The sequence below is a fragment of the Cloeon dipterum genome, chromosome 3, assembly GCF_949628265.1.
Source record: "Cloeon dipterum chromosome 3, ieCloDipt1.1, whole genome shotgun sequence".
Lineage (NCBI taxonomy): Eukaryota > Metazoa > Arthropoda > Insecta > Ephemeroptera > Baetidae > Cloeon > Cloeon dipterum.
In genome coordinates this window covers 1,115,193-1,132,812 of record NC_088788.1, presented here as the reverse complement: position 1 = coordinate 1,132,812, position 17,620 = coordinate 1,115,193, and the positions used below count along the sequence as shown (strand labels likewise).

At 39.6% G+C, this 17,620-nt stretch overlaps 1 protein-coding gene across 1 annotated transcript; it reads right to left on the bottom strand.

The window, feature by feature from the left end:
• Nucleotides 1-26: 26 nt before the first annotated feature.
• On the bottom strand, nt 27-16,943 carry LOC135940243 (uncharacterized). The gene is made up of 8 exons (XM_065485049.1): nt 16,725-16,943; nt 16,023-16,194; nt 4,036-4,179; nt 3,751-3,890; nt 1,985-2,119; nt 1,778-1,924; nt 987-1,236; nt 27-290 (listed from the first exon to the last, which is right to left on the bottom strand). The coding sequence occupies exons 2-8, from the start codon at nt 16,191-16,193 to the stop codon at nt 114-116; spliced, it is 1,164 nt and encodes a 387-aa protein (XP_065341121.1). The 5' UTR covers nt 16,194; nt 16,725-16,943; the 3' UTR covers nt 27-113.
• Between the last annotated feature and the right edge of the window lie 677 nt (nt 16,944-17,620).

Genomic DNA, 17,620 nt, shown 5'->3' with positions numbered 1-17,620 from the left:
AATAAATTTAAATTAAAAGACGGGGATTATTTTTCTTATTATACATGGTGATTTTTATTTAATTTTAGCATTTTTACATTTACAATTCTTAATTTTAATACAGGTTTTTGTGATTACACCCACAAAACTTTGAGTTTTTCCATGGTGGCTATCTCCAAAGTGGCCGAGCTGAGTTGGCTGCTGTCGTTGTAGTAGTTGAGACTAGCTGAGTGGTTTTTGTTACTCGTCATCGGCGAGCTTCGACATCGCACGTGCCTTGGAATAATTTCGTTTGGTGAAGGTAATCCGACCTGGAAAATAGTGCCAAAGTTTTTAAGTAAATATTTTGAGTAACAATTGTGAGTTACGAAATTTAGCAACGACTTATCTCCAAAATTTGCAATAATAGTAAGATGAGAACCAGGGAAATTTTGCTTAAATTTAATTTTGAGGGAAAATTCCATAAATCGTGGTTTTACGGTAGGGCCGCTAACAGATGGCGCCACCGCATACTTTCGTAATAAATTTGATTTTAAAGCACTTCTGCTGTGATTTCAGACTCTATCCTGCTAATTGCGCATTTTTCACTTAATTTTCATTCTTTTGACGTGCTGAAAACCAAAATCAGTTAAGCAAATCACCGTAGAATCGGGAAAAACTATTTTTTGAAATATAAAATATTTTCTAACGTTTCTACGGCGAATGGCTGGACTGATTTTGGTTTTCAGCACGTCAAAAGAAAGCGTATTAAGTGAAAAATGCACAGTAGCAGGATGGAGTCTGAATTCGCAGCGGAGGTAAATTAAAATTAAATTTATTACGAAAGTATACGGTAGCGCCATCTGCTGGCAGCTTCGAACACTAAGGGCTTATGGAATGGGGGTGATTTCTAAAAAAAATAAACGGTGGCCTGGGAAATTTTATTTTTGAATTTTTAAGATTTTATTTCAAGTAAATGAATTTATTTTTCTTATTTCCTACGGCAAGCAAAATATAAATTTATTAACCTCTTGAAAGGATCCGATGCTTGAAAATCCGCTTTCGTCCGAGTCCCTGGCCTTGAGGGTGGGCGAGGACGAAGAGGAACTGTTTGAGGAACAAGTGGAGGTGCCGTCGTGCTGCATCAGGGGCGAAATGAAGGTCACGTCCGAGGGCAGGGAAGGGCGCGTCGGCGGCGCCGCTTCTTGCTGCACGATCATCGGCTTTTCTGGCAGCTCGTAGTTTAACCTTCTTTTGCTCGCCATCCTCAGCAGTTCGCTAAAATGAGGGTCGAATTATTATGAGTGGATCGATACAAGTGATAATTTAAAATTATTTGAATTGTTGGATGCAATAAAAATTTAAATTTTTCGAATTTTCTCTGAAATTTGCAGCGCTTGACGTCATTTTTTCGGCAGATTTCGATTCGACGAAGTTTCTGAGCACACCAATCGATTCCTGAGGGTCGAATTAGGTATAATTGATGTTTTTCCGTTAAAAAAATGCAGCGTGACGTGCGAACTTTTTTCCCGCCAAAAAAATTTGAACGTAAATGCGATATGTGCGCATGCGTGAGAGCAGGTTTTAGCACTTGCAGAGAGACCGCCTGCATGAATGACTTCTTTGTATGACTTCTCTCACGCATGCGCACTTCTCGCATTCAAATTGTTTTGGCGGGAAAAAAGTTCGCACGTCGCGCTTGACTTTTTTAACGGGAAAAATGTTGATTTTACCTAATTCGACCCTCAGGAATCGATTGGTGGGCTCAGAAACCTTGCCAAAGACGATCTTTAAGCAGAAATATGGAATAAAATTGTACCTGAAGGAGGAGGAAGGTGACTCATCGGACATGGCCGGCGGCTCCTGCGAGTTCAGCATGGACTTGAGAGTGCGCGCCAGCCTGCGCGCCTGTTGGCCCAGTTTTTCGTTTTCCGCCGCTTCCATCGAGACTGTGCTGCTCCTTCGGCTGGAAATAAAAAATTCAACTCTGTGTCTTTCTCAACGTTTTTAATAAGCAAGGGAATACCTGCTGGCGAACGAGTATTCCGAGTCGGAGTGCAACTGACTGTTGGAGCGTTGCAGCGACGTGCGAGGCGTGAATTCACGCTCGTCGATCGCGTCCCTCACGTCCGTCGATTGTGAGCTCCGTGATCTCGGTATTCTTTGAACAAAACAAACAGACAAAATAAATTATAATTGGGTTTCACCCGTCGGAATCAGTCAGGCGGAAAACCAATAAAATGCACAAAAATATAAATAGGAATATGGAATTCTCTGTTGTTCGTTCGTGGAATATATTAATTTCAAATAATGAAACTTGAAAGAAGCTTTTATATTAAATTACTTTAGAGGTCTATAAATAAATGCAAATAAAACGACTCATTAGTTAAAGTGGAAAAGTAGTTAGCAGTTTGCCTTGAGTTTGTTCTTGTAGATAGGTTCGAGAGTGGAAAGTGAAATTAAATAAAATGTATTACTATAAAATACATTAAATTGATGTGTGGGCAGAAAAGCCTGTAGTTAGACATTCCCATTTATATTAAAAGTAAGTATAGTTATTCATTTGCATATGTCCCATATGACATTAAAAAGCCTGTGATAAAATTTCAAAGTGGTATATTTTTTAGTTTTCGAGAAATTCCACTTTAAAACTTAAAAAGCACAATTTTTTCGATTTTTTCGCGTTTTGCAAACTCCAAATCTCTTGTTCTAACTATCAGAATTTCAAAAATTACCCACTGTTAGACTCGTCTCAACCTCCCCTGAACAGCTGATGGGATACAGGGGTGCTTACCCATTCCCTTCTAACCCTTAAACTACAATTTTTGTAACAAAAATTCACTTCTCGGCCTACTTTCTTCAGGGCTTCAAAATAATTAAAATAATACAAAATTCACCTCCTAAATCCTTTAGCTGGTCAGGGAAGGTTGAGACAAGTCAAATAAAGGGTAGTTTTTATAATTCTGATGGTAAGAACTTGAGATTTGGACGTTAAAAGTTAAAAAAACACAAAAAAATCGAAAAATTCGTGTTTTTCAAACATTTTAAACTCCAAATCTCAGGTTCTAACTATCAGAATTGCAAAAACTACCCACCGTTAGACACGTCTAAACCTCCCCTTACCAGCCAAGGGGGTTGCTTACCCTCAAAATTTTTTTATCCTTTAAAAAATGTAAAAATCATAATTTTTGATCTTTTTCTTATTGAAATTATGCCAGCGGGTGAAAGAGATAAGGTTAAGCACCCCTAAACCCTTCAGCTGGTTAGGGAAGGTCAATACGAGTCCATCGGTGGTTAGTTTTTGCAATTCCGATGGTTAGAACCTGAGATTTGGAGTTTAAAATGTTTGCAAAACACGGAAAATGTGAATTTATTGATTTTTTTGTGTTTTGTTAATTTTTGCAACTCTAGATCTCAGGTTTTAACTATCAGAATTTCAAAAACTATCCACTGTTAGACTCGTCTTGACCTCTCCTTACCAACTAGAGGATTTAGGGGGTGAATTTTGGGATATTTGAATTAACTTGACGACCTGAAGACTAAAAAGTAAATTTTTGTTATTAAAATTGTAGTTTTAAAAGTTGAAACGGATGGGGTAATCACCCCTCTAACCCCTTAGCTGGTTAGGGGACATTGAGACGAGTGTATCGGTGTGCAGTTTTTTAAATTCTGATGGTTAGAAACCGAGATTTGGATTTTCAAACATTTTAAAAACACGAAAAAGTCGAAAATTTGCCTTTTTGACTCCGGATAAAAGAAATTAAATTATTTAAACAAGAGGAATGAACGAACCTGCATCTAGCAGAATTGCTGCGTTGCTGCTGCCTGCTGTCAGGGCTGCTGCTGCTGGCCGTGAGAGTTTTGGAGACGCGATCCAAAAAGGTAGCGACCTGCTCCGCAACCGAGCAAACCATCCGCCTGCGTGACTCGGACTGAAAGCAAAAGCGTACACACGTCGCCTTAATTGCATTGAACTCACGCCTCGTGGTTTGAAAAATTAATCCAACGAGAGCACGTGCAGCAGAGAAATCGAATTTCAGAATTTCGTGCAGATAAAAAGCTGATTCACTTTTTTACCTGAGACAACTGCCACGCCAGGGTGTTGACTTTGCTCTGCAACAATGTCACTTCCGCTCTTTGTTCGTGGTCGATGTTGAGATGAGAGGACAGCACGGCCGACGCTTTCAGACGCCGGTTTTCCTCCATTAATCTCTCGCACTCCTGAAAAAAAAATAAATTAAGTTCAAGGATGAGAGATACAGTTGCAAAAATACACATTTTTAAAGCTTTTCTGGCTCATGGTCAGTTTTTAAACTCGTCACTGGCCATCCATTGACATCCATTTTTAATTTAATTCCATAATTTCTAACCTACATGCATTTTATTGACCAACAACGCCACCAGACTGGAACATCAAACACGCGCGGCGCTGTGTGCAATAATTAGCCAGCAGAGCCGTGTTTTAATTAAAAGTTTACAATTCTAAGCCAAAACAGTAGTTGCAACCTGATTTTGTACGTGTGCAGAGGTCAATAAATTTGTTTGTTGGTTTGTTCACCTGTACGTGTCACATTAAAAATAATTACGCAAAATTTGCTCTGATTGCAGCTGCGTGAGAAGTTGGCTCGGAAATTAGCGCACGGGCGATACTCTTAATTTTTATACTTTCCTTTGTTAACGAAGGTTTAGCTGGAATTTTTCTCATCGTTATCCACCGCAGGTGCGCGGATTATTCTGCGAGCTGAGTGTGCGTCTTTGCATTGCTTCTGACAATGGTCGCAATTATTACAAAAGCTAAGACGTTTGCCAATTTGCAGAAATAATTGCAACTGCGTGTGTGTGCCTAGTGCAATAACTGTTGAAACGGCATCAAATTGGCTTTATTTTCACGGGTGTTAAAACAATTTGTGTCCAATTAAAAATAATAATTTAAAATCCAAAATAAATTTGCCGGGTTGTGCGGAAAAATGATTTAAAATTTAATATTCAACCTTTACCTGTTAAATTTTCAGATTTAAAGTCACCTTGAGTCAGGTAGGATTTTTTTATGTAATTTTTGTTGGTCTGTTGAATAATCAAAGGAAGCGGACTTCCTTTTTGGCCGCAAAGGGGAGATCGAGAAAGTTGCAGGTTCACGAGTCCTTGAGCCAATTTTCATGCTGCTGTTAATCCACAAACTTGGACATGAACACCGCTGTTTATTTTAAAAGCCAAGTCAAAAGCTTCCAAAATATGTGAATAATTTAACCCCAATGAGCCCACAATCTCGTCCTTAACAAAGTGCCCGTAATAATTGTCAAAAATCGCATTTTTTTAAAGCAAAAGAATCATTTTTTGACCAGCAGCTTTTTGAGGTATTCCGATCGGAATTCAAACAACTCATTAGGAAGTTGAAAGGAATTCGAAAGCATACTGCATTGTGACTGCGTGTCGGTTTGCACCTTGCCAGAAATAAATATAAATTGGCTTCGCGGGCGCAGCGTTCCAATTCCAATCAAGCCTCTGGTGCGCAGGGAAAGTGGCTGCTAGGATTATTTCCAGCCCCCGGGACACCTTTTTAGACGTTTATTTATGAGTAATAAGGTTCGCCCAAATCATTTAGTCTCAATTTAATAAACCACACATAAGAGAAATCCAATTTTAAGACGTAAAATCGATTGTTTGGCTGCTCCAGTTAATTATTTGCTGATGCTGAGAGAGTAAACTCATAATCTTTATCTATATATTTACTTTAAAACCGCACTATCTCATTCCTTGTTTATTTTTTCACGTTCAAATCACCGGGACTGGGTTGAGATCTGTGTTGATTCCCGCCAGTCCCATTTTGAAGCTGCGCAGTCAACTTGTGCGCATTTTAAGCATGCGCAGTATGTTCAGATCGCTTCTAAATCACACTGTGAGGCTGAAGTTCATCACTGCGCATGCGTGACCCTAATCAAAACCTTCTGCGCAATCGCAATTCCCACCGGGGGCAGAGTGGCGATCTGAGTTGGTTTCCCGCCTGTCAGAATTCAAAATGGCGTCGAAATAATGGAGGCCAATCGGGAGAAAGTCCAGCGGCCAATCTGAAGCGTCGAAAAAGGGGCGTGCCGAGCTAATAATTTCATTCCTGCGAATTTTGTTACATTTCCATTAGCGTGATGTGCCATCTAACGGTCGATTCGCCAATTACCGGGCTAATCAGCTGTTATTAAAGAAATAAAAACCAAAATATTCATTGTGCTCAAGGCATTTTCATGATTTTCCCGTTAACGCAGAATACGTGAATATCCGGCCGCCGGTGGTTAAAATCGCTTTTAGACAATTTTTAAATCAACATCCATTCGTAATTCATTCCGACATATTCAGCTCGCTTTTCGGCGCTTGGGAGGAGAGAAAAAATGTCTTCATCTCTGCGCCTCGTTAGGAGAGTGGCGTTTTTCGTTTCGTGCACTCGAGCACACCCAATTTAATGGCAAACGCGCAAATTACGCGTTTGTGCAACGCTAGCACTAATGAGCTGTGGACGAAAGGCAAATATGAATTATTATTGTATGTGCTCCATTCGAATGGCGAAAAATCGCAATTACTTGCCAGCTAGCGGCCGTGCAACGGACGACCAACGCCCTGTAAACAAACCAACCGCGCGATTACTCGCAAAAAAGGCCGATTTTATTAACATCCAAGCAGCGGCACATCCTGTCGTTTATTTTTTTGGCAGTTGCAGCACCGCCTTCCACTCTCTGAATGTATTAACATTAATGCCCCCGTGTCTTCTACACACATGAGGAACACGAAATGAAATAGAAATCGAGATTTGTTACAGCTATGCTCAAAACTCTTTTGCAATTCCATTCAGGGCGTCTCTTCCTCTTGACATCTATGCAAAATTCATAATCGCGCGCGGTTTAGAAATAGGCCAAACATGGAAATTTACTAAAATTGAGGGCTATATATTTGATTTCTTGCCTGTTTCTGACCCAGAGCAAAAAATAATTTTTTCCCTTATAAAAAAAATCCGTTTTTCAACCTTTGACCCTTTTCAATTTAAATTTTTAATTAATAAGGCTTATTAATTCTATAGATATTGTTCGCAATGCTTTAAAGAAAACATGTCAAACGCATTTTTGAAAAGGAGTCCATCGAGGCAGCTTTCGCCGGATTGTTTTTGCGTCATCGAGTGCTGGATTTGAATTTAATCGGCGTTGGATTGAAAGTATGTAATGTACGTATTGCGGTGGCGCCGCGGTGTCGCACCATAACTCGAGAGTTGTTGTTTTGATCCGACACGAGAGATGAGAGCACGAGAGCATATACCTCCAATCAACCTGGCCAAAGGTGCATTTTACAGTTACGCGACCTGCGCGACTAATGAGAAGCAAATAACAAATAAACAAATCACATATACACGCGAGCGCAGCAATTGCGATTTCATAATTTCATTTTTTTTCTCTCATTACAATCGATTGCGCGAACAATGGGGGATAGTGGGCCGGGACTCGGAATGTATATTTTATTTCGATTCGCCAGGCTTGTCGGCGCACATTTGCATTCAATTGGAAACGATTTTCACGCTTGTCTGCCCGCAATGGAGAAACCTCTGGTGCATTTGAATGAAAAGTATCTTTATTTTTGCACCCATTGTTCGATCCGCTCGCCTTAGAATCTTTTGTGCCGCCGCGTGCATATTCATTTTCTGTTTCTGCCCCTTCTTTTGTTTGTTTTCCTCTCATTTCTGCAATGTCAAGTTCAAAGGCGACTTTTTATTCACTTCGGATCAGAAACTTATCATCAAAATTAGTGTTTTTCTTTTTCCTGGATTTTATTTATTGTTTAAGCAGGTGAATTAATTCAGAATATTTTGCATCGTTGGCTATAGCAAATGGTTCATTGACAGTTAAATTGCAGATTTAGCCAAATTTCTCAGAAATTAAATTATTTTTTCGCTTGATTTCGATCCTTCTTGTTGCGATTTACAAAGCGCCTTTTCCCGCCAAAAGAATCTCACGTTAAATGCCTCTTGTAAGACGCTTTAGCATTCTGCTACCGATGTTTGGTGCCTAATTTTGAAGCTAAAGAGTTTATTCATCGATTTGCAGTCGCAGAAATTCATCAAAAGTCTATTAAAACCGATTTAAAAGACGGAAATCAGAAAATTCTTTGCTGCAAGAATCCTGGACGCTGATTGGCTGACGCAACACGCTTGTCAACAGCTCCCGCGGTTGCCTAGCAACAGTTTACATGCGTTATGAATTGCGCTGGAGATGCTGACATGCGCGTTGTCAGCCAATCAGCGTCGAGAATTCTTCAAGCAAAGAATTCTAGATGATTTCCGTCTTTTCTTTCGCAATTAAATTAAATTAATGCATTATTTCAATGTTTCTGTGGTTATAAATCGATAAACCAACTCTTTAGCTGCAATTAGACAGTAAACAATGCATGAATTCATGCCTTTGGTTTCATTCAAAGCCAAAAATGACGTGAGTAGCAGCGGACATTTTTGAGAAAACTGTCTCTTTACTTGAAATCATATTTTATTTCACAACAAAGAGTTTCCCTAAAAGGTTTTAAACAGATCTCGACCGCAGAGGAATTGAAATCTGCCAAAAAAGAAGTGTCCAAGCGCTGGAAATTTAGGAGAAAATTAGAAAAATTAGATTTTTTATTGCATCCAGCAATTCAAATAATTTTAAATCGTCGGCCCTGTATATCGATCCACAAAATTTAACATTTCATATTCTCTAATTTCCCAACACAAATCGCGATTACGTTCGTGAAAAGTTTACAGCGCGTGCATTGGTTCGGAACGAAATTCAAATCGCCGCGAAACGACCCTGAGCCCTGAGCGACCTGTGATTACAAGTGAAATTCGCCTCGGCGCGAGTGCATGTGCAGCGAGCGAGCGCTCGCGAGTCGCGAGCACTTAAAACTGAGAGAGCAGCTCCTTTCGGCTTTCGGCCGCTCACTCGCTCACTCACTCGCTGGCGATGAGTCACGTTAAGGACAACGCGCGACGACGAGTGGGATAAAATGATTACAATGCAAGCTAGAGAACAGCGAGCGTTTATATGATGCAGGTGCTTTGCGCTCTGCAGAGCAGAACTCCGGTGGTGCGTGCATTTAAACTTGTCCATAATATAATCTACATGACGTGAACCCTCTTTTGAACTATGCTCATCCTGGATGTGAGCACGCTCACTTTGCATAGCTCGCCAGCAATTAATTGTCAGCAGGAAATATAAATTCGAAATAAGGAGATAATTAAAAAAATTTATAAGATTATTTTTCAAGCACGTGCTGAGTTTTTTTAAAGAATTTTTTCACGCAAAGATAATAAAAAAGTCACCGTATTCAGTGGGTTTAATTCAGATCCTCCCCTTTGACATTATTCTCAACTTTAACGGAAAAAAGTTAAATAAATTTTATTTTAAAATGTTTTTTGCAATCTTTGATTTATTTTTTCGTCCCGTGTGACCAAATGTTTGATCAAAAAATGGCCTTAAATACAAAAAAAATTGATGAGACCAGGACATTTGCGTCAAGAAGGTTCTAACGAGCTGCAGAAATCCGAAATCAAATAATTTGGCCCGGAGACATTGGCTCCCAAAGTTAAAAAATAAACCGTCGGAAGGGGATGGTTAAAATTAAGGGTTGAAATTAAAAAATTGACAAAACAGGCCATCTGCGGAGTTTAATTACGCGTCTTTTGACACCTAATTCGTATATTTATCTAAAAAATTGAGGGACAAGATAGATTTTGCGCGCGACGAAATCGGCCAAGCGCTTTTGTGACACTGAAATTTAGCTCAACAATGTCTTAATATTTTATTTTCGTGCTTTTGGCGCGTCCTTGCTCGTCAAGAAAATGACATTTATGATAACGTTGAGGAAAGAACGTCGGAAAAATGCAAAATTGTTGCAGTAACACGTTCTATTCGGCTAATCATGTCTAAAAAACTGCCTATTTTGCATGAAATAACAATTTAAAAATATTTCCTAATAAACCAGGTTTTAAAATTTCTCTAAACGCTGGAATAACTCTTTTTTATCTAATAAATGGCCCAAAATTAAAATTTAGTTTGTGAATTTTTTTGATATTCCAGAAAAAATATAGTTCCTGGCTTCGTGACTCACCGCAGAGCTTTTCAGGCATCAGTGAAGGCATTTTCGTCCAAAAATTAGAAATCTCTGCGTCTCGTCATAAGAGTGTCAAAAGTTGGTGAGACATGCTCTCGTCTAAATTGACAGGCAATTTAGGCCTGCTTTTATTTTTCGTGCTTTCTGCTCTGAATACATCCGCAGCTACGACGACTACTTTTATCAGCGCAGTTTATCTCGTTCACGGAAACCGTGAGACTCTGCGCAGAATCATGTATGAAATTTCCTCGTGGTGCCGCTTTTTCAGCCGTAAAACCGTACACCTCGTGTGTATATACGGGTATGTGGAATAGAATAATTGCGCCGTGTGCGAGTGAAAAAAAAGCCGCTTGATGCACAGACCAATTTAACACGCCCTTCGATTGGCTTCCATTCCGTTTACAGCCGATCCGTTAAATTCGCCAAAGGTCCCTTTTGTCCACCGCCTATAGTTCTGAACTGTAAACGCGTGGATTTTTTTTTAACTTATTGGAGGCTCATTTGATGTAATAGACGATTCCCACGCTCTCTTTGTGACTTGTATATGCTTGGATTATTCCTTTTTAACGATAAAAAGAAAGTTAGACACGATATTTTCAAACATCTGCTGTTTTTCCCCATTGTTTCCAGCTTTAATCGCTTTTTCTCCATAGTAACGCACGGCCGATCATCGGCAAAACTGTCCTTTCCAAATCAAAACGCTCCTAGACCATCTTTGATGAAGATTCCGAGCCCACCAATCGATTCCTGAGGGTCGAATTAGGTAAAGTGGATGTTTTTTCCGACCAAAAAGCCGAGCGTGACGTGCAAACTTTTTTCCCGCCAAAACAGTATGAAAACCAGAGAAGTGCGCATGCGTGAGAGTTGGCTGGATCTGCCAAAGAAGTCATTCGTACAGGCGGTCTCTCTGCAAGTGCGCAAACCAGCTCTGACGCATGCGCACTTATCGCATTTTTATATTTTTGGCGGGAAAAAAGTTCGCACGTCGCGCTGCACCTTTTTGGCCGAAAAAAAACATCCATTTTACCTAATTCGACCCTCAGGAATCGATTGGTGTGCTCAGAAACTTCGTCAAAGACGTTCATTAAATGCAATTGCCAATTGATTTCAAGACGAGAGTTCAATTTCTCTCTCATTATAGGAATGATTTTGTAAGAGAGATCATTAGCTTCCAATAAATTACCTCTTTATATTACGCGGACAATTGTTGAAAGTAGGTTCAAACTGCGTGAATTACGTATTCCCATTGCCGTAAAAGTGTTGAAACGTCTCTGCTCTCACCATTTTTCAGTCAGTGGCAACAGTTTTGCGGCCGAGGGACAGTTGATATTATTTTGCGTTTCCCTCACGCACGTCAATCACGCGGACTCGGTTGCTTCTCACATGTGATTTGAGACGGATAGAGTTTCGCGTTTGCCACAATCACACAGGTTGGGTGCTGACGAAACCCTATATATGATCGCCATGCAGTTGCAAAATGAGAATGATTTTGACTGCGGATTAATCTCACGACCTAAATTGGATTCATTAGCTTGGCACAATGCCTTGGATTTTGATTGACAAAGGCAATTATATACTGTAAGACGTTTGATTGCGTTTTAATCTTTAATAAAAATTAAAATTACCTGTCATTAATTATTATAGCAAAAATATTTTGTTAAATTTAATTGTGAGTTGTGAAATAAATCGTGGTTTTACGATAGGGAGAAAAGGCTTTTAAACCGATTTCTCAGTAAATTTAAATGACAAAATCAATTAAATTTTAATGATAATAATAATTACTATGCTAAAAAATCATATTAAAATGACCGCCGGAGGCCGGGTTGCGATCTGTGCTTGTTCCCACCGTCGAAATTTACAGTTGTTTGAATATTCTCCCATTTTGAAGCTGCGCAGTAAATTTGTGCGCATCTTAAGCATGCGCAGTATGTTCAAATCGCTTCTTCATCTCACGGGAAGGCTGCAACTCATCACTGCGTATGCGTGACCCGAATTAAAACCTTCTGCGCAGTCGTAATTCCCACTGAAGCCAAGTTGCGATCTGCGTTGATTTCCCGCCGGTCAGAATTCAATATGGCGTCGAAATAATGGAGGCCAATCAGGAGAAAGTCCAACGGCCAATCAGAAGCGTCGAAAAAGAGGCGTGCCGATCTAGTAATTTCATTCCCGCGAATTTTGTTACATTTCCATCAGCCTGATGTGCCATCTATCGGTCGATTCACCAATTACCGGGCTAATAAACTGTTACTAAAGAAACAACAACAAAAATAATCATTATTTTCATGGTAAATTTTCTAAGCCAATTTCATTTTACGTTTGTAACTTTCCCGCCAGATTTAGATTACCCAAGAATTGGAAAGTAATCTTAGAACGCATTTTTTCGCAGTATTAAAGTGTTTCCCTTTTTACTCCTTGATCGGTCGATTAGGTCAGGGCAACGGAGCAACAATTTAACAAGCAAGTACATTTCCGCGAAACTGCTCTCTCACAAAGTGCGGCAAAAAGGCCATGTCGCCGGTTGAGACCAATTAGCCGATTTAATGGACAAATGTGGTCGAGAGCATTAAATTGACACGCCGCTGTCATGCTCCATCGAATATCAGCAGCGCTAACGGTTCGCGCGAAATCAGATAAATTGCGTGGCTAGCACATCCTGCGAATGCGAGAACACCAAACTGCAATTCAAATTTAGTGCGGTGGCCGCACGGATCGAACCAAAAGCAGCCAGCAGAGGGTGAATTTTCGGGATAGTTATATAGCTCTTGTTTAGCTTTGAGATGCACATCCGCTTAAAATAGTTTCGGATTGTTTTTGTTTGAGCTGCATTCCGGGCGGAGGAGGAGACTATTTTTAGCACGCGTGCAACATCTGTTCACCTCCAGTGCTCTCGCCAAATATGTGTTTGGAGGGTCGGAATCGTTGGGTAATTACCAGAAGAATTTTAAAGAGGATTTGAGACCGTGAAATCATAGAAAATCCTTGTTATTTGTTTAGAAAAATGGTCAGGACTGTCTCCTTACTTGAAATCTGATTTTATTTTCCAACAAAGAGTTTCCCTAAAAGGTTTTTATACAGATCTCGACGAGAGGAATCGAAATCTACGCAGAAAATGTGGTCAAGCGCTGGAAATTTTGGAGAAAATTTAAAAATTTGAATTTTTAGTGTAGCAAAAGGTCTTTTTTAATTATTGAATCCAATAAAATAAATTATTTTTAACTGTCACCCTGTATCGATCCACTTTAAAATTAGGAAACAGGTAAAAAATTCATAGTTTGCCGTTTAAATTTTTGTAAAAATTAAAAATCTTGGATTCGAATCAATCAGTGAACGCACCATCCCGATTTATTTCAAAATTTTGATTAATTTTTCCTCAAAGATCGCGTTGAGTGGGATCGAAATCAAGTGAATATTTTGAAATTTAACTATTTCTCATTCTAGAGTGACATTCCCCGTCCGAATTGAACCATTTAGTGCTGCAGACAGTGCGCGTATAAGAGGGAAAAAAATAACAACTTCCTGTGCGTCTCATTCCCACTTTGCCACGCCAGGTCAGAAGGCAATTTATTTTCTCGTTTCCAAGTCGACCGGCTGGACGCAACAAAAGCATTTCATTGTTGCGTGGGGGGACACGGCCGCGCGCGGTGCGCAGGAAGTCGAGGGCAATTATAATCACACACGCCGCCCCATTATAGCAGTGTTTTCCCTCGTCAGCGCGGCGCGCACTTCCGCCCACACCAGATTGTCCAAAGCGTGTGATTTCCAACCAAAACTACCGTCATATGCGAACACAATTTCTCCTTTGTTGATTTTTCATCCTCTATACAGACGAGGTGTTTATTTTCACCTTTCTTTCACGCTGCTATACGACGAGGCAGTCACGCGCCATTCAAAAGACCGTAACAAAATAACAATGAAGGAAAAAACTGTTTGATTATTATTTCTTTCTTCGATAGCGTCTCTTGTTTCGCTATGCCTTCTATATGACTGTTTGATTGTTTTCTCTCCAATTTGTATGAGCAAGGATTTAATTTGGGGATTTTCAGGAGAGATTTAATTTAAAAATTTTCTGGTTTTTAGGGTCATGAAATTGGCTTGGAAAAATTATCATGAAAATCCAATGGTTATTTTTGTTGTTATTTCTTTTCTAACAGCTGATTAGCCCAGCGAATCGACATTAAATGTCACATCAGGCTATTAGAAATGTAACAAAATACGCGGGAATTAAATTATTAGGTCGGCACGCCCCTTTTTCGACGCTTCTCATTGGCCGACTGGATTAGCTTCCATTATTTCGACGCCATATTGACTTCTGACCGGCGGGAAACCAACACAGATCGCAACCCAGGTCCCCGGTGGAAATTACGACTGCGCAGAAGGTTTTGATTTGGTTCACGCATGCGCAGTGATGAGTTTTAGCCTTTCTGTCAGATTATGAAGCGATCTGAACACACTGCGCATGCTTAAGATGCGCACAAGTTTACTGCGCAGCTTCAAACAACTATAAATTTCGACGCCATAATTGACTTCTGACTGGCAGGAATCAACACAGATCGCAACCCGGCCCCCGGTGACCCCAAATGTGTGCCTAGAAATTTTTAGAATGGAGAAACTAACAATTTTGGAGTTAAAAAAAAGAAATTCATTGAAAATATTTCTCCATAAATAATAAATAATTCTGTTTGTGAGTGAATCACATGAACAGTTATATTGAACTTTCCTGAAGTATGGTTTATCAATAGGTGTGGAAACTGCAGGGTCCCTCATTGATGGTGATTATCGGAACAAATTAAAAATGCCGGCTCGAATAATATTATAGCGAAGCCAGAAAAGGAGGAGAGTCCGCGCGCGTCGTGTGTATTATTGTACAGAGAGCGGGAGATGAGTTCAAGTACCTTCATGAGCTAGCGAGGCTGCGGCAGACTTAACTTCCGTTGTGTGCGAAAATACCACGCAGCCAGTGAGCCAGCCAGGCCTCTGCTGCAATCAACTCGCGCTTGATACCCGTGCGAATAATTATAAATATGAATACGCGCCGGTCGCTGGATAAACACGTTTAAACTTTAAAGGCGCTTGCTTGTTTGATGGAAACTGGAACGTGTGCAATTGCGCAATTTTATACAAGAGGTTTCAAATTGTGTGTCATAAGCAGCAGGCCGGGGAAATGGTTTTTTCATTTAACAAGTTATCTTTCCTATTTTGGTGTTAATAAAAATTACAGTTTGAATTTAAATTTATGAATAATTCAGTAGGAAGATTTACAGCAAATTATATAGCTTCAAAAGGAAAAGTAGGACAAGAGTTGAATCGAAAGAAAGATCAAAAACATTTTCAAATTCAGATGGATAATATTATTTGTGAAAAAAATACATTTCCAATGCCAAATTTTCGGGAAAAACTGTTTGAAAAATCGGTACAAACTTGACAGGACACGAAAAAATATTTTAAAAGGCCAAATTGAAGGTTAAAAATCGTAAATCATTCGATTCATGTCGTTTTTTGGAATCCTTCCATTTTAAAATTTCCAATTTCATAGAATGAATTTGCAAATTCGGATAAATATTTAAGCATTAATAAAATTATAACCACACATTTTCCGTCGTTATCATTTCTAACGCACTGTCTAAAAAGGAAAAAGCGAGAGTTTGCACCGCCGACTTATTGTTATAGAGGAAAGCGAACGAAGGTTGCGTCACACAAATTCTTCTCTGCAATTAATTCAAATTTAATTCACCCCCGTCGCCGGCAGTGTTTTTTAATTTTATTAATCTCTCACGCCAATCAGCCATTTGAGACGCGTGGCGGCGCAATATATAACAATGGGCACGTACGCCGCGCGCACTTTTTCTTTCAAACACCGATATTGCATTTCAATCAAAACGAGTGCACGATCAGGTGTCGTTATTCGGATTTTTTTAAGGTTCTCAAACCCGCGGAGATTGAATTTCTACCTGCTTGAGCTGCTGATTGATGTTTTCCTCGATCGGATCGTCGGGCTGCAGCACGACCGCTTCCGCTGCAGGTTGGCATTTGGTGCGGCGGACGCTCGCCTGCGCCAAAGCCCTGGCGAAGGCGCTCTGGAAGGTGCTGTCCGAACACGTTTCCTCGCCGTTCGACTCCATTCTGAAAATTTAAAACCGGGGTTTCCGGGTAATTAAATGCAATTTTGGTTTGTTTCTCATGTCTGGTACGCGGAAAAATATTTTTAACGACCAAAAATTCTCGCCAGGGTAATAAAAACTTGATTTAACACTTGAAAATAATTTTTAAATTTAATTTAATCAATTTATAAAATTTAATTAGCCATCAGGTATTTATTTTTCGCTGACCAGAGACCAGAGTGCAGTTAAATAATAAGAAATTTTAATTAATTAATTTTTTTTAAAGCTCGGGTCACTTCAATCTCACGTTTTTCACGCCCAAACAGATTATTTTTTTTCTGTCGAATGAAATTAAAAACACATAAAAACGTAAAATAATTAGGCATGTGTTTTTAAAATTAAAAAAGGCTTGAAAATAAATTTAAAAAATATTAAAATGCTACAAATTATTGTAAACTCGTCAAAAAAATTTATGGAGCGAGAAACGCAAGAAAATATTACGAGGGGAGTCGCATTTCAACTCAAGGCCATTTTCAGCGATAAAAGTCTCACCTGGCGGCGAAGTTCCCCGGGGTTTGCGGCCGTCCGTCGGTCACTCACTTTGGTTATCAAAAAGCGACGCACAGCCAAGGCGAAAAAAGCAGGGTGTCCGCGTGTGCGCCGACCGACGTCGACTGCATCTAATCAGTGTCCGTGTCGCCGCCGCCAAGCATGTACACCGGCGCCAATAAAGAAATATTATGCACTACTCGCGCAGCCGTGAGTCACACAGCAACTGAACTGACACATTAACAACTCGCTACTCGACGGACCTGTGAGAGCGGCGCCCCTCCAACGCCGACGCCGCCGATGCTGTCTGACGCCAGAAGGCGCCCTCTGTGAACGATCAGAGCACTCAGGTCCTCTTCAGGGCAGCGAGTTTTATTTTTAATTAGATACAACTCTTGAATTGAAAGTGTTTTACCAAATAAAGGATTCAAAATAATTATTATTATCATTAGGCACGGAATATTATGCGATTTTAAGCCATTTGAACCTACCAAAACCAAAAAGACGTCTTAGAGGCATCCAAAAGACGTAAACTGGCTATATATTTTTCCTTTTCACGCTCCTATTTCGTTTTTTCACAAATTTTTATCGTCTGATAATAAACTTTGCTGATTTTTCCTCATGTGAAATTAGTTTTGACCTCATAAAAACTGTCAGAACTGTTTTTATTATTTTTCTAAAATATTAAGAAAGTTTTAATTTCCATTTTCTAGCTTTAAGAATATTTTTTAAAAGCCCAGGTAGGATAAAAAATGATTTCGTTGTTAATATTTCAAAGGGTAGACCTCAAAATATTTTAATTGTGTTCATTTTGTAATTTTTCAGTTCCTACTGCGATAAAAAAACGTGTTAATTGGGTTGCTTTCTTATAAATTTCTCCACAGATTTAAATAAAATTG